Source organism: Engraulis encrasicolus, chromosome 18 (genome assembly GCF_034702125.1).
Source record: "Engraulis encrasicolus isolate BLACKSEA-1 chromosome 18, IST_EnEncr_1.0, whole genome shotgun sequence".
NCBI lineage: Eukaryota > Metazoa > Chordata > Actinopteri > Clupeiformes > Engraulidae > Engraulis > Engraulis encrasicolus.
Genome location: NC_085874.1, coordinates 221,463 through 240,000, shown reverse-complemented (window position 1 = coordinate 240,000; position 18,538 = coordinate 221,463). Strand labels below are relative to the sequence as shown.

The 18,538-nt window shown below is 43.8% G+C and overlaps 2 protein-coding genes across 2 annotated transcripts in view; both read left to right on the top strand.

The window, feature by feature from the left end:
• LOC134468810 (ferroxidase HEPHL1-like) overlaps positions 1-9,900 on the top strand; it is a 46,609-nt gene extending 36,709 nt beyond the window's left edge. The window contains exons 18-21 of the mRNA XM_063222687.1: positions 6,995-7,151; positions 7,442-7,480; positions 7,741-7,770; positions 8,452-9,900. Coding sequence (XP_063078757.1) covers positions 6,995-7,151; positions 7,442-7,480; positions 7,741-7,770; positions 8,452-8,606 — 381 coding nt within the window. The 3' untranslated portion in view covers positions 8,607-9,900. The remainder of the gene's footprint in view (positions 1-6,994; positions 7,152-7,441; positions 7,481-7,740; positions 7,771-8,451) is intronic.
• Positions 9,901-16,810: 6,910 nt separating this feature from the next.
• The window catches only part of malsu1 (mitochondrial assembly of ribosomal large subunit 1), a 42,211-nt gene continuing 40,483 nt past the window's right edge, over positions 16,811-18,538 (top strand). The window contains exon 1 of the mRNA XM_063222686.1: positions 16,811-17,341. Within this exon, the coding sequence (XP_063078756.1) occupies positions 17,098-17,341 (244 nt within the window). The 5' untranslated portion in view covers positions 16,811-17,097. The remainder of the gene's footprint in view (positions 17,342-18,538) is intronic.

Sequence of the window (18,538 nt, the reverse complement as noted above, 5' to 3'; positions counted from 1 at the left end):
GCAAAAGGACAACCTCGGACAAACCTCGGACAGTTTTGACAGCGCTCCATTGAACTCAATGCTGAAATCGCATGTTTTCAAGTAGTTAGCGAGATATGGTCGGATTATTATTAAAATATGATTGAAAATTGTGCCTGGGGTATTTGTGACAAAGGTGCAAGTTTCCCCGCGATGCAACAGGTGGTAATCGCTTTCCTCTTTACCTAAAACCGGACTAATATTACTAGCAGCTGGATAGTCTGCCTTGAAGGGTCTCGGCAGCCTCACACTCGACTAGAAAGCACACGGATCAAAAACATCCTTTGTGTGCTCCGATCATGCCACCATCTCATTTGTGTCACTTTTCAGTAAGGTTGTAAGCAAACCACGAACCTGTTTCACAGTAGGATTTTGGATTTCTGACCTAATTAATGAAGAAGCACCGCTAGCAAAGTTAACTATCGGTCACGGCAGGAGTGTTTTGACTAGCAGCTGATGGACGTGATTTTGTTAAGCTACTGAAGATATAAACGGCAAACGTTAATGTTACACATTGCTGTGGTAGCTTTGACGATGACTACAGCCATCACGTTGTGTGATTTCGTTTTCGTCTAGCAAGTTTGAGTCAGGGCTCAAAAGATATGCGAGCTCAGCTTACCATGGTGCTGGTTACAATGCCTATCGATACGATACCCATGTGAGAAGAGCCCATAACAACAGCTGTGATGCATCGCATGACCGTTCAGAAAATAAATACCTATATTCACAATACTATGAATGGCGCTTTTTATTTATTAGGGGTGAATAACCGCTGCGATTTGCAGTCACTGCATAAATCACATTGATATCTCAGCACTGAAAGTTTATCTGTCCGACCTAGCAACTGAAACTAAAGAGGGCCGGGCTTAGCCAAAGGCGAATAGAGTCCATGTACGCAGGAACAAGGGCCAAGGTGGTGACCCCAGATGGCAACAGTGAGGAGTTTGGCATCCTGGCTGGAGTTATGCAGGGGGGGACACTAGCCCCCTTCCTCTTCATCATAGTCCTTGATTTTGCCCTCAGGAGGGCAATCAGTGGGCGAGAGCAGGAACTTGGCTTCACACTATCTCCAAGGAAGTCGATTTGATACCCTGCAGTGGTCCTGACAGACCTTGACTTCAGGGTGACATCAGTTTGCTCTCTGACAATGTGGAACAAGCACAAACTTTATGTATTGAAAAGGGTAGAGCTAGAGTGCGCCAAGGCTCGTCCTCAGGCTTAACGCCAAGAAAACTGAGGTCATCACCTACAACATCCCACCTGAACATCAACCTCTAAGTACAGCAGGAGGCACTGTGCTGAAAGAAGTCGACAATTCCTGGGCTCATGGGTCAACTCTACTGAGCAAGATCTAAAAGTAAGGAAGGCACTTGCGTGGAGGGCCCTGAACGGTATGGCCAGTGTATGGAACTCCAATCTCCCCGTCCAATTAAATTCAGCTTCTTCTACGCAACAGTAGAGTCCGTCCTCCTCTATGGCAGTGAATGCTGGACCCTGAAACCAACCCTAGAGAAGTCCCTTGATGGCTGCTACACCAGGATGCTGCGTGCAGTGCTTAACATCAGTAAGAGTGCACATGTAAGCAACAAAATCCTATACGAGGGAATACCAAGGGTGAGCGAGAAGATAGCCGTAAGGAGAATGAGACCTGCAGGACATTGCCAAAGCCACCCAGAACTGCCAGCTAGCAAACTGGTGCTATGGGAACCATCATATGGGTGCCGGTTAAGAGGACGTCCCACACTAACATTTGTGGACATACTCAAGAAGGACGCCGGAGCCCTGAGTACCAGCGAACTGAAAAGATGTATGGAGAATCGGGATGACTGGAAGCAACGATGGAAGGCTCGTCTGAGGACGACCTAGAGTGACAGTGAGCTGGCGCTTTTTTATCCGAAGCAGCTTACAGGCTATTGGTTACAGTCCCTGGATCAATGTTAGGTGCCTTGCTCAAGGGCACTTCAGCCATGGATGGAGGTCTACGGAATGGTGAGGGCAGGAATTCGAACCTGCAATCCTGTGATCTAGAGTCCAACTCCCTAGCCATTACACAACGGCTACTCACATGTAGTTATTCAGGGGTTTTGCTTTTTCCTTGGTAACCAAGAAAACCATGGTTCATGACTATGGTTTAACCTTGCACCCATTCCCCCCACCATGTCTTTTAAAACCATGTTTTTTTAATTGCTTTTGGGGTGGGCGACCATGGTTTAGCAAAAACATGGTTTGGGGGGAACCATGGTTTATGGCAAAGAGTATACTAGGGTTATACCTTAAGTTACACTAAAAACCATGATTAACTATAATCCATGGTAAATCTATGGTAAAACCATGATTCTTTTTCATAGTAGAACCATAGTTAATCTTTGTAAGGGCTACCACTAGGACAGCTACTGTACTACAACTATGGTTTGTTGATAGTACATAGAATCACCATGAAATGTAGTGGTAAAACCATGGTTACTGCAATACAACCATGGTCGATTTCTGTAAGGGTAGAGTAATTATGACATACCATGGTAGAACCATGTTACTACATAAAAATCACAGTAATACCATAGTAAGCCATAGTACAATTATAGTAGGTTCAGAGTGCTTAGAGTAACCATGACATACCATGGCAGAACCATGATAATCGTAGTAATACCATAATAAACCATGGTCCATTTTTGTTAAGGGATACACACACACACACACACACACACACACACACACACACACACACACACACACACACACACACACACACACACACACACACACACACACACACACACACACACACACACCAAGTATATACACACACAAACATATACACACACAAAACACACACACACTTCCACACACACGCATTCACACACTGTACCAGGTACACACACACATACACACACGCACACACACACCGTCCATTTCCACACACACACACACACACACACACACACACACACACACACACACACACACACACACACACACACACACACACACACACACACACACACACACACACACACACACCAGAGGGGAACCCTCAGGGCCTTCTACGCCTTCAGAGAAGGCCTTATAATTTCAGAACAAAAATATTAGTATTAAATTAAATAATGTATAAAGAAAATATCATTTGATTTGATTTAAAACGACATAATTTTCACTAATCTATGTTTACTGCCAAATTCTCATCAGCAATGAAAGTGTTACCGTCCTGAAACATACTATCCAATCAGAATCGTCCATCTCTATCGATGCGAGATTAACCGGCTCCTTATTGGTTAGTACTTCATGAATCCCGCGGAAAGCTAAACTATGTGTTTTGGTCTGGAGAGTGATGGGAAACTTGACCAATCACAGTTTGATTTTAAGTGGGCGGGACAAAAAAAACAGATCGTAGGCCTTCATGAAGTCCGAAAGGGCTGAGTGGTGAGAGAGCAGTTGAGAGACATTTGATTAGCATGGCGGAGGATGAGATTGTGGCTAGCTTGATCGCATCGCGTTTTTTAAGGCGGTCTTTCACCAATAAACTTGAAATAATATAACAGGGAAGACCAACTCCTGAACTGGAACTAAAAGAAAGGGTAAGACATGTGGAAAGGCATTTTAAGACAGAGAATTACCAGCGATACCCGTGGATGACGGGCTGTACGAAAACCAACAGGCTGTACTGCTGGAACTGTCTACTTTTTACCACCGACAAGTCATCCACTTGGGTCAGCGGAGGATTCGTCAGCCTCTCAAATTTGACAAAGTCAGCTCATCGTCATCAGGATTCTGCAGCACACCTGCAAGCGACGGTCAGTTTAAAAACTTTTGGGGACACTAGAATTGACCTTCAGCTAGACGAGCAGCGCCGGAATCAAACCACCGCCCACAACAACAAAGTCAGGCAGAACAGAGAAATCCTCAAACGACTCATCAATGTTGTCGCATTTCTTGGAAAGCAAGAGATGGCATTTCGAGGACATGATGAAAGCAAAGATTCCGAGAACAAGGGCAACTACTTGGAGCTACTGCAGTTTTTGGGGGAATATGACAGCCCACTGCGCTGTCATCTGGATTCGGCCACTGTGTTCACCGGCACCTCCAGCAAAATTCAGAACGATCTGATTCAATCGGTGGCGGATGTAATGACCGAGGCAATGAGGGAGGAGGTGATCAAAACGCCTTTTGTCTCCGTCATGGTAGACGAGACAACTGATGTGAGCAACACTGCTCAAATGTCGTACGTCCTGCGTTACACAACTGACGGTGGTGTGAAGGAGCGTTTTTTCCAGTATGGAGATGTCAGTGGTGATAAGCGCGCAGACGCCATAGCTGGGCATGTTTGGCAGTTTCTGGAGGACTGCGCCTGCACGAACAAGGTAATCGCGCAATGCTACGATGGAGCCGCAGTCATGGCCTCTGGATTGAATGGGGTTCAAGCTAAAATAAAAGAAAAAATCCCCCAAGCTCTATTTGTTCACTGTTATGCGCACTCCTTGAACCTCGTAATGTCCCAAAGTGCTGCTGCAACATGATCTCCAAAAATTCAGTGCTCCTGGACACGGATGGTAAGGGCACAAAATTTGTGTCCAGGAGCACGGACTTTGCTCCTGGACACGGAATTGTTTTCCGTGCTCCTGGACACGGAATTGTTTTCCGTGCTCCTGGACACGGAATTGTTTTCCGTGATGGACACAGAGAAGTGCTCTCTCTATAGGCTACTCCCACAGCTCTATGTTTCCACAGTCTTGTGTTTTCTCAGGATTTTTCTAATTTCAAATATTTTTTTCTAAAAAAAAAACATTTCTTACTGACAGGTTAGGGTTAGGGATTGTTTTGGTCTGGGCACAGCTAGTTTTCTTTCATTCATTATATGAATTTGATAGCCTAGCAACCAACTGGAAAAGGTATTTCTCAAAAATATGTCTTTAATGACAGGTTAAGGTTAGGGAATGTTTTGGTCAGGGCACAACTTAAATTGCTATAGCATTATTTTGTTTATGATTAGCATTTGGCATGTATTTTCTAATGATAGAGTTACACAGTGCTGTGGTAATGGCCTATAGAAAGCACTTCCGTGTGCCCATCACGGAAAATAATTCCGTGTCCAGGAGCACGGAAAACAATTCCGTGTCCAGGAGCACGGAATTTTGGCAAAATCCGTGCTCCTGGACACGGATTTCGTGTCCTTAACATCCGTGTCCAGGAGCACGGAATTTTTGGAGATCAGGCTGGCTGCTAAGATCAAACAGTGCAAGGTTTTTTTCTCACACCTCAATGGCCTTGCAGCCTTCTTCTCAAAATCAGCTAAACGCACGAAACTCCTGGATGAAATATGCCAGCGGAGACTGCCAAGAGTGACACCAACAAGATGGAACTTTTCTTCGCGTTTGGTCTGCACTGTCTATGAGCGCAGAGAAGAACTCGTGGAGCTCTTCGAATTCATTGTGGACAACTACGATGATTTTGACGACAACACTGTGCACAGCGCTGACGGGTACCTCGCTCTGCTGACGGGCTTCGAGTTTTGCTTCCTCCTCGCCACATTCAACTCTGTGTTCGCCTACTCCGATGTGCTCTTTGGAATCTTGCAGAATAAGCAGTATGACATACAGTTCTGTTTGTCCAGCATTGCTGACTTTTGCAGCACCACGGAGAGAGAAAAGGCGAACTTTGATTCCATCTACGAGGACACGGTGAGCGAAGTCGGGCCTCCTGCGGCCGCAGGGCACAGACAGTTGGAGACGCGCGCGCAGCGTACCAGCGCCTGCACAGTGAAATCCTGGACAACATTCTCACTCAGCTGAGGAACAGGTTCAAGGATCACAAAAAACTGATGTTCCTTGCCCTGTTGGACCCCAAGAAGTTTGCAACATACAGAGAAAACTTCCCCAGCGCTGAGTTTCAGTTCCTAACTGAAAACTACGGGCTGCACTTTGACCTCCCCAAGCTCAAGACTGAATTGACAGTCATGTATAACATGGCAAGCTTCGAGTGAAGGAGTCCATCAGACCTGCTGAACTTTCTGACGCTTAAAGAGCTGACTGAGAGCATGCCGCAGCTGTATCGCCTCACCTGCCTGGTGCTGACCATTCCCGTGTCCACCTCCACGGTGGAACGGTCTTTCTCGGCTCTGAAGCGCATCAAGACGCACGCCAGAAACACTACTGGACAGGGTCGTCTGGGAGCTTTGGCACTGATGTCCATCGAGAAAGGACTTCTTTTGGAGCTGACGCTGCCATCGCCCACTTCACCAAGAGAAACCGACGAATGGATTTCGTGTTCATGTAGGACTAGGTATGTAAAAAAACACATTTTTTATTATTTCAAGTTCTTAATTCGGGGCATTCAGTAATCTGTGGTCTATTTATTGTGTTATTTTGTGGAGGTTGTCTGTGACAGCGCAAATTGCTTTTGATAAGTTATCAGAAGTGCATATGCGACTCTGGTATGATCAGCCCGTGCATAAGCGACCCCCCCCCCCCCCCCCCAAAAAAAAAAAAAAACAGGGCTGAGGGCTGAAGTGAAGGCCCAGCCGTAGTGCTCACGGTTCGCCACTGACACACACACACACACACACACACACACACACACACACACACACACACACACACACACACACACACGCACACACGCACACACACACACACACACAGACACACACACACACACACACACACACACACACACCGACAAACGCACACACATATTCACATACCAGGCACACACACCCACACCCACACACACTTTCACATTCCAGACACACACACACACACCGTATATTTCCACACACCCTTTCACATACCAGGTACACACACACACACACACACACACACACACACACACACACACACACACACACACACACACACACACACACACACACACACACACACACACACACACACATACTACATACACACTTCCACTCAAGCACACACACTGACATGCACATCGTACACATGCAGACACACACTAACCTCGCTCTGCTCCTGTGTAGGACACTCACACACACGCTGCAGATGTCTTTGATCTTTTCCCCGGAACCTTCCAGACGGTCGCCATGACAGCAAAGCATCCTGGGACATGGCTGCTGCACTGTCACGTCGCCGACCACATACACGCTGGAATGGAAACAACATACACTATACTCACAGGTACACACACACACACACACACACACACACACACACACACACACACACACACTGTAGACATGCACACCTGAATGGAGACCACATACACTGGACACAAAGGTACACACATACACACACACCTCTGGGACAGGTACACATATACACATACACATACACATACACATTCACGCACGCATGCACGCGCACACGCACACACACACACACACACACACACACACACACACACACACACACACACACACACACACACACACACACACACAGTAATTAGTACTTGTTTGTAATCCCAGGTGCCAGAGCTCCCCCAACTAGCCAGCCCAGGGATGCAGGTAAGACTAACTCAAGAGTAGACTGAAACACACAGGCACGCACACACACTCCGGAATGCAGACTGCATAGACTGTACAGTACACAGAGGTACACACACACACACACGCACATGCACGCACGCACGCGCACACACACACACACACACACACACACACACACACACACACACACACACACACACACACACACACACACACACACACACACACACACACACACACACACAGAGTAATCAGGCCACTTGTTTTTTTTGTCACAGCTTCCCCAACTGGCCAGCCCAAGAAAGCAGGTAAGACACACAAGAGCATACTAAAACACACACACACACGCACGTGTACACACACAAGTACGCACACGTACACGCACGCGTGCACGCACACACACACACACACACACACACACACACACACACACAATGTGGCCTTGTACAGGGGACAGGTAACACACACACACACACACACACACACACACACACACACACACACACACACACACACACACACACACACACACACACACACACACACACACACACACACACACACACACACACACACACACACACACACCATAGAGCAGGGGTATTCAATTAAATGTCAACGAGGGCCAGTTTTTTAGATTCCTCCCAGGAAAAGGGGCCGAAATGTACGTATGTATGATGGTTGCTGACTGTCAATAGAAAAAATACTTCATTGAGGTTGGGGGTCTGGGGGCCCTCCCCCAGAAAGTTTTGCATTTCTTGGATGTAATTTCCTGCATTTTAACGTCCTGTGTCCCGTTTCAGCTCGATACGGAACTCATACTTTTATCTCTAAATTCCGACAAAAAAAATCCGTATTTCAAGGGGCTTGTGGGGGGCCAGAACCTTGCTGTCCAAGGGCTGCATCTGGCCCCAGGGCCGCCATTTGAATAGCCCTGCCATAGAGTAATGTGGTTGGTTGACGTGTGTTTCCTCGATACTCTTTTGCAGCGCGACATCGAACTCTCCTATGGGTCAGCCTCGGCATCATGGGAGTGCTTTGCATTTCTATTATCCTATTGATCCGGAGGACTGTAGACACGCCCACCCAATCTGATGATCAGCCCCCAGAGAATGTGGAACTGACAACACACACACAGTCATGAACACGCACACTCACACGCACATGCACATGCACATGCACACTCACAGACCATGGAACTGACAACACACACATGAACACACACACAAGCACACACACGCACTCACACACATACACACACACAGAGTCCTTATGAACTGCCACAAGGAACGGTGCTCTCCTTCAGCTAAAACTCTGTGATTCACCACAAGCGGAAGTCCTCTGATGACACTGTGACTGTATCAAGGACAGTCAGGAAGAGCAGTACAGGGGACTGGTGCTGTTCCAAGCAGCTGCACCTGAACACCACCAAAGCCAAGGGGATGGTGGTCAACTTTAGGAGATCCTGCCCACCTGTGATGAAAGTGAAGTGAAGGCCCACCTGGGAAACTCCCATTAACATTGTGACACAGCCCTCCACAGCATACAGTGCTCACTGCACACAACAAAATTGCATTTAAGCCTCACCCGTGCAAGGCGGCAGCCTCAAACGGCACCCCAAGGGAGCAGTGCGGCAGGACGGTACCATGCTCACAGTACCTCAGGCATGCAGGAGGATGGGGGAGAGTCTGTCTGATGCCTGTCTTTATTGAGTGAGAGAATGTGAAGTACCCAGGGGAAAATAAACTGGACTGAACTGCTAATTCATCTCCTCTCTACGACAAAGGCCAGAGAATGTGTAGATGTGCTATACAGTATGTTTCACAGGGCCGGATTAACCTACATATCTCAGCCTCTGGAGCACATACAAATATGAAATCAGTTGCATTTAAGAGCTAGGACCCTCATTTTGCATTAGAATGTGTCTATTCAGCTCTAACATTCCCACATTTTCAATTAAAAAAAAACATATCTCAAGAGCCTGAATGCAGCGTATATGTTGCTCCAGGTGCCATAGGTACACAATGTACGCAGCAAAATGGGTTAATGCACAGGCTAGATTTGGCTTCAGCCTGCCAGGGGGCCCCCGATATGCCATAGGGGGAAAGATCAGTAATTGCAGAATTCTGACAAGATATGATATTGAAAAATGAGGCTGTGTCAGGTACAGTTTGAAATCTTATTAATACTGCATAGTTGGCAAAGATGTTATATATATATATATTTATTTAGATGTAATTTTGATGTAATTATGTAATGAATGTTGCCTTTTGTGAGGGCCTACAGCAACCTGTAGCCTAGGTACCCCTGGCCATCTTAATCCGGCCCTGATGTTTCATCTGTCCTCCCTTGTATGAATTATTTATAACTTGTGTATTTGTCTATGCTGCTGGACATTGTAATTTTCAGCGGGATCAATAAAGTTAGTGTGTAATGTTTTTGCTTCTTTATCGTGTATCAAAATCACCGAGCAAAATTACAATTTCATGCACTGTCCGTCTTAGCAAGATGTATCCCACCATGTCTTTTAAATGTCATCGCTGTAAAACATGTACTGGCTCTCCTATCCATGTATTTTGGAATTGCAAGAATGGTAAACGCTTATGGAATGCAGTAGACAGTCTGACGATCAAACTTTTGCTAATTAAATTCAAACCCTCACCTATTTTGTATCTCTTTGGTACAAAGTCAAATAATACACTAGACCCGATCTCCAATAAAAGCATTGGTATAAATGCTTATGTATTCAAAAAATGCATACTGCTCAACTGGAATCAAGCTACAATTAATTTGTTTAAAACAATAATGAATGACACAATGCAATCAGAACACCACACTTACCACTTGAAAGGTAAAGTGTATCTTTTTGTTCAAACATTAGGACCCTTAGGACTCATAATCATACTCGTGCATGCATTCACACACACACACACACACACACACACACACACACACACACACACACACACACACACACACACACACACACACACACACACACACACACACACACACACACACACACTATGGATAGTTTTAAAGTTTCTTGTATTTCACAACGTAGTAACAGTGTGGTTCTCTTGTATGAATGCTACTGTGACCCTGTTTTCATAGCATCAGTGTTGTTGCTGTTGTGATGATGTTGTCATAGCAACACTGTTCTCTTGATCTCTGCAGGTGCCGTCTCTCTGGCCACCACATCCTCTGTTGCCATGGTGACAGCAATGGGGTTGGCTGTAGCATGTCTTGTGTTACCATGGTGACAGCAATGGGATTGACTTTAGCATCTCATCAGTTCGACACTGGCTCCAGCGCGGCACTGGTCAGAAAGAGGCTTGTGTGTACATGTACGGAGTCCTGGGGTCCGTATCTCGAAAGCGTCTTGGCTAACGACGGTAGCGACGTCCTTCGTAAGAGCGACTCAACTCTCTCTCGACAGCGACGCTCACCACTAAATCCAAGGGAATGGTAAGACGGTCTTAAGACGGTCTTAAGATGGTTAGCAACGACAAGAATCGAGAAACGGACCCCTGGAATGTGTTGCCAGCTCATATCAGACTATGACAACATCAACACCTTCAAAATGATCCTTAAACAGTGGCTGAAAACAGACCAGATCTGCTCCCATTAAATTAATAGTATGAACATTGTTTTACTGTTTGTAGGCATGCTGTATTGTTTGTTAATTGTTTTATCATACATAGGCTACCTGCCTCAGGACAACGGGTAAAATTTAGCAACTATGCTAACGCTGGCATATTTATATTGATGTTTTTTAGCTGATGCATTGATTAAAGCCACACTATGTAGGATTAAAAGTTCAACTTTACTGTCCCGCGTCAGCCAATGCTTATTTGAGTCAATAGTAAGGGAACAATGACTCTCGCGACCACTTTCATGGTCCACTGTCTGAGAACCCCGAATGTAACTGTTGACACAGCGACCCAGACGAGAGTTGTGGGAAAAACTTCTCATACGAAAAATTTGCTTCACTTACCTCCAGATACATATTCACATTTGTATGAACTGCTGGCATTCTGTGATGAAAACATTCTCTCAGCGAGCATACAGTTAAACAGCATTTTTTCATGTAGATTAGTAGATTTTGAGACAGGCATGCCATGGGCACCACGCAAACTACGTAATCCTACATTGTGCCCCTTTAATGTGTCAAATAAATGAATGAATGAATGAATTAATTAATTAGGCCTAATGTGTGTGTGTGTGTGTTTACTGTATGTGTATGTGTGTGTAGGCCTATAGTTCTACCAGTCTGACATTAGAATAAGTTCTCAATTAAAAATCTCTTCAACAAATAGTTGGGTCATCTATAGAAGTTCCATGACCGTGGAGAGGAAAGGTTCGTTTCTCACTGGATTTGTCATCTATAAAGGTTAAATAAAAAAATGAGCCGGGGTGCCCCTCACAAAAATGTGGGGAAATGTTTGTAGAGACCTATATCCAAAATGGGTGCTGCCAGCCAAGCTGGAAATGTACTTTTTAACGGTTTTGCGTTTTTTTCTGAGACTATTTGGGTCAAGAAATTCATAAAGGATGTAGATTGATTGATTTGACCTATGTTGACCTTCAAATTCAAGATGGCTGCCACTTTTGGATCTTTAAATGTCAATTTTTCAAAATCGTCAGAGAGCCTTAATATTAGGCTCAAAAGAAAGGTCATTCCATGTCAATTCAACAGGAGCCTGTGTACTTAGGTCTCAAAAAAATCTGAAAAAATTACCAAATGTAACCATGGTACGTATGAGAAACACTGTACATTTATTTGAGTGTAAGATGTATACTTTCCATGTTACAACCATTTTCACTGGGGGAGGGGGGGTGCCCATTTTGTTCACACTCTTTTTTTTGTCAAAGTTCACAAGCCCATGGCTCAAGAACTAAACCATGAAGGAAGCTCACATTATGCATGCTGGTACATAGATAGGAATAGTTTGTTGCAAAACTGTCCGATTTGGTCTGAATGATCCTGCATCGTCAAGATTCAAGATTCAAGATTCAAGATTAGTTTATTACTTCTTATTATAGGTTTGAAGCCTATAAAGAGTAAAAATTGTTGTGTTTTTGTGTCCTCAAAAAGATTTAAAAATAAAAATAAAAAAGAGGGGGCTGGGGGGTGGTGGGGGGTGGTGGAAAAAAAGTGCAAAGAAAGTGCCTTGTTGTCTTCATGAATTCAGTAATCTAACTGCTTGGTGGAAGAAACTACTTTGGAGTCTGGTATGAGATTTCAGGCTTCTGTACCGTTTCCCAGATGGTAACATAGTAAACAGTTCATGGTTGGGGTGACTAGGAGGATCAGCCGAGATTTTTTTTAGCCTTCCTGATGCTCCTTCCCTCAAATAGCTCCAGTATGGAGGGTAAGTCACAGCCGCATATGTTCTGAGCTGTACGCACAACCCTCTGAAGAGCTCTCCTGTTGGCTTGAGAGCAGTTCCCATACCAAGCAATAATGGTCCCCGTCAGAATGCTCTCAATGAGTAGCATTCCCTCAAAGATGATACAAATTTGATTGCAGTTTTTGCATGTGCGTGCTCTGTTTAGCCCTTCAGAAGATATATTTGTACCCAATCTAGGTTCTTGATTTTTCCCCCCTGGTAGAGATAAGTAGAAACACTCTCACACAAAGCAATAATTAGAAAGGAAAATCTATTGGTGTTTGAACAGAAGACCACACAAGTCTGACAAATCATTTTGGGTGTCATTTTCAGAGCTCCAGAACCCCTTGTAGTAGGGGCTCTAAGCCGAGAAATCGTTACGCGCTGGATAGAAGCATATAATTCGGTACACGTGTTCCTTGACTGATTTGAAGACATCCTAGAAGGGGTGCCCCTTGAAAAAAAAATGTCTACCATGTCATATACAATATGTCATGTTGGTAACGCATTACATTGTTATTACATGACATTATACTTAGCTGACAATGTTAATATAGTCATCAGAAGAGATGAAGCAAGGGTAGCCTGCTAGACCAGATTGATAAAACTACAAAATGTACATAGTGTGAAAGTATGGGTGAGTATGTGCTTACGTGCTTGACAGCATGTAACATTGTGAACGATTTGAGAAGATTCTTGGTCTGAATTAAAATGAGCATTGCCAACACTAAAACTATGGTGAGAATAGACTGCTGCTAATGCTCGATTTGAATGGGATAGTGTCAGTGCAAGATGCCCTAGGTAGCAGGTTCTCCATCCTCTAATTTCCATAACAGATATACGTATTTTATTTGTATGAGAGAGGGTAAAGGACAGGACCTTTCCATATGTATGAAGAACCCCATAAGATCACCTAATTCTATATTTTTACAAGTGCATATTGTGAGAGCATTTCAGTCATCTTTAGAATGGAATTACAGATTACTCAATATAGGCCTACATGTAGGCCAAAGTATGGCTTCAGTTCAAATTAAATGGGAATGATTTCTTAGTGTATGTTGAGTAAGAAGACAGAGATATAAAAAAAAAATGTTTATTTGCAGACAAGTCCTCACCTAGTACTTGTGTCAAAAGTTGTATTAGTTAGCTCAGTAATCATTGAGTACTTAAACTGCTATCAAAACTGACAGCTGATGGACAACATGTACTGTAGGTCTTTTGCCACCCTTACCCATAGGAGAAATATCTATATAGAACAACACTTCTCATATGGTATATACTATGAAAGTAAATCATTACCTGGACTCATTTTCTTGATATGCAAGGCACATAAATAGTCTGGGCGGAAGAATAGTCGATCATACCCCGCCCCCCCCCCAAACAAAATGCCACAAGACTTTTTTTAACCTTCAAGATTTTGAGTGGTAACAGTAACATAACTCATTCCCACTACACCTTTTTGCATAATATTGTACATGTCCTCAGAATGCTCTTCATCAGTGGTTCTCAAACCTTTTGTGTGAAGTACCCCCTGAGAAAATATTGAGCTCTCCGAGTACCACCTTGACAACCAACATTAGAATATCGCAGTAAAGGCCTTCCATATTCACTTTTGCCAGTCAGTACAGGAGAGGTTCATAATGGCATTCCAAGTACCACCAGAGATGTCTCAAGTACCACCAGTGGTACGCGTACCACAGTTTGAGCACCACCGCTCTACATGTTTTCAGTTCTATAGTTGTACTGTACAGTACAGTGCAGTGCAGTGGAGTGCAGTACAGTACAGTAGCATACAGAATGGTGCAGTATAATAAAGTACAGTAGAGTATAGTACAGTACAGTACAGTAGCATACAGTACGGTGCAGTACAGTACAGTAGCATACAGTACGGTGCAGTATAGTACAGTACAGTACAGTACAGTAGCATACAGTACGGTGCAGTACAGTACAGTAGCACACAGTACGGTGCAGTACAGTAAAGTAAAGTACAGTACAGTACAGTAGCATAAAGTACGGTGGAGTCTAGTTAAGTACAGTACAGTAGCATACAGAATGGTGCAGTATAATAAAGTACAGTAGAGTATAGTACAGTACAGTACAGTAGCATACAGTACGGTGCAGTACAGTACAGTAGCATACAGTACGGTGCAGTATAGTACAGTACAGTACAGTAGCATACAGTACGGTGCAGTACAGTACAGTAGCATACAGTACGGTGCAGTATAGTACAGTACAGTACAGTACAGTAGCATACAGTACGGTGCAGTATAGTACAGTACAGTAGCATACAGTACGGTGCAGTACAGTACAGTAGCATACAGTACGGTGCAGTACAGTAAAGTACAGTACAGTACAGTAGCATAAAGTACGGTGGAGTCTAGTTAAGTACAGTACAGTAGCATACAGTACGGTGCAGTCTAGTACAGTACAGTACAGTACAGTACAGTAGCATACTGCACGGTGCAGTAGAGTACAGTACGGTATATCACATTACAGTACAGTACAGTACAGTACAGTACAGTAGAGTACAGTGCAGTACAGTAGAGTACAGTATAGTCTAATAGACGTTAGCCCTCCAAAGCCAATAGGATTTCCACATGCTGTTGTTTTAAGTTTTTGAAAGACTATTTTAGTAGCCTATGTGAGAGAGGGAAGGCAGGCAGACATGTTTTAAACAAAGGACCACACCCACAAATAAAAAATAACGAGCAAACAATAAATTAAGTGGTTAGGTAGCCAACATGTCATCTAGATTAAAGCCAAAAGTAGATGGAAAAACAGACATGTTACCATTTTGCTCTTTTAAAACAAAGTATCTGTCAATATACTGTATGTATGGTGTATTGCATATTGATTATTCATAATTTCCTAAGCATAAATGCCCTTATCACTCCATTGTACACTTAGGACTGCGATATACATATCTGAACATTAATCAGCATACATTTGTCATTTGACAGCTGTCACTGACACTTGATATGTACATGTATTATTGACTTGATTGATATGAATATATTTCAGTTGGACTCCTAGGGTTAAATCATTGAGGGGGTCCTAAGGAAGTAGTAGTAGTTTGTGTGTGTGCGCGCATGTGTAAGTGGGATAAAAATTATTGTCACTGACACTTGATATGTACATGTATTATTGACTTGATTGATATGAATATATTTCAGTTGGACTCCTAGGGTTAAATCATTGAGGGGGTCCTAAGGAAGTAGTAGTAGTTTGTGTGTGTGCGCGCATGTGTAAGTGGGATTAAAATTATTGTTTGCCATCTTTATCTGAAGAGCAGACTGAGTGTCTGAACCTGCTAATGCTAGCATGCTAACATTGGGACAGTTATGTGTGGCCCAGTTCAAGGGTTTATCTCGTCTCCCCTAAATTTTCTAACCACAATTTTCTTTTTGGATGTTATAGATATGACCCACTGCAAATTTTTAAAACTCTTAATGAATGTTGGTTCAATAGCTAAATGCCCAGAAATGAGCTCTCAATTGTAGAGTGATCTCATTCTGACCATGGTTTTTATGATTTTCCTGTTTTTGAATCTAAATAAGACATATATAACATTGTTTTTATGGTAGGTTTTGCACATATTTTCAAAGTTCAGTTTGTATACATCACACACAAATAGGTGGATTGGCCCATAACACCATTATGTCCAGGCAGTACAGCATTTTACTACTATTGGCTGGTTTTGGGCAGCCATCTTGGATTTACCCCATAAAAATGACCTTAATGACATTGAAATTTGGGGCACCCCTTCTGAAATGATGGAGAACACCCTAAGGAAGGTCTACACCGATTTTGGTGCTTCTATCCAGCGCGTAACGATTAGGCCCTTTTTGGACGCTAAGAGACCCAGCTATTGTGGGATTGTCCACAGATTTTTTTTTCTTTATTCTCCATGAAGTCTTCTTTTTAAAAATGCTGATGAGACTTGTCTTATGTGATGTTTTCTTTTTTAATTTCCATCCTGAACATCAGTTGTGTGTGTCGGGGAACATTTGAAGAGAAAAAACAACCCTCAACGTATAGACGACTTTATAGAAGATGATGTGCCAGTCATGACTGTGGGTTATTTTTTCTTCCCGACCACTAGGTGGCGGTGATGCGCTTTGTACGACTAAAGAAGATACTGAAACTCTTCCTCGACCCTCAAGTACTTCCTGTTATGGTGGACACCTGAACATCGATCATGCGTTTTTGATCAAATCAGAGGAATATGTGCGTTTTGCAGATATGTTTCGTAAAATAATCAACAGCGGTTCGCTGCAGACACTTTGCAGAATATCTAGAACTAAAGTTAGACTGCCAGGTCGCGGGCTTTCCTCACAAACGCACACTAATGTCACATCTCAGCTGCTGAGCCCTCGCGCTCTGGGGTCACCCCGGCGGCACTGCTCACACCTGCCGGGAGGAGAGAGCGCGGACTGTGGGACCCACGACCCTGACAAAGGTGGTTTACCGGGACCCGAGCAGCAAAGTAAGTTTTTAAAGTTATATATCACGATCATGGTTTAACTGGGTCTGCTATGTCGTAGTTAGTCACCAAACCAAAGCAAACTGACAGCACTGCACCACGTTTGGTGCATCACTGCACCCATAGATGTAGAAGTCTTCTATACACATCTATGGCTGTGTATCAAATCACACACTTGTGTCAGTGCACTGACAGTCAGTGCATACTACACACAGTACACTGAGGTCTTAAGTGCATAGTGTTGTGGAAATTTTTGAGCACTATGCCAATTTAAACAATGGCGGTGCGCCATAGTTTCCTCAATGTATGGGAAACACTGGGGGGCTAATAATTCTGTCCTTGTCATTTTTGCCTTTTTTTGTTTAAACTCATTGTAACCATAGAAAAATCCAAATTCAACTCATTGGACATTATCTCCATCAGTGTATTTGTTTCCAGAATAACAGAAACGGTTAATAATGGTCATTCTCACTGGGAAATCAAGATAAATATCAGATTTCAGGAGGGGGGCTGATAATAGCCTATCGTCCTCAACTGTATGGCTGTGTCTCAAATGACGCACTTTTGTCAGGTCTTTAGGTGAGGTCTTTAGTGTATAGTGTCGTGGAAAAATTTGAGCACTATGCTCTGTGCCCTCGATGGAAGTGACGGCTGAGCATGGCATTAGCTCGCCAAAATATGAGTTGGCTACTGTTTACAATGCACAGCGTCTGATGCTTGTATTTCCATTTCCTTCACCCCAGAGGACAGCAATCAACAGTGTAAAACAGTGCCCGAAGTGTTCAAGTGCGGCATTTGAGACACAGCCTATGGCTATGTCTCAAATCACGCACTTATGTCAGTGCACTGACAGCCAGAGCACAGTGCACACAGTGCACTGAGGTCTTTAGTGCATAGTGTCGTGGAAAAAATTGAGCACTATGCACTGTGCCCTCGCTGGAAGTGATGGCTGAGCATGGCATTAGCTCGCCAAAATACGAGTTGGCTACTGTTTACAATGCACAGCATCTGGTGCTTGTATTCCCATTTCCTTGACACCAAAGGACAACAATCACACATACAATACTTTGGTTGGCATGAAAAGGTTGGTGTCCCATCAACATTACTTACAGAATTAGGAGACTGTTGACCAAACTCTTCTACTGAACTGAATGCCACATTTCCTCTGTGTCATTGTCAACATGGCTGCCGTTTAGTGCG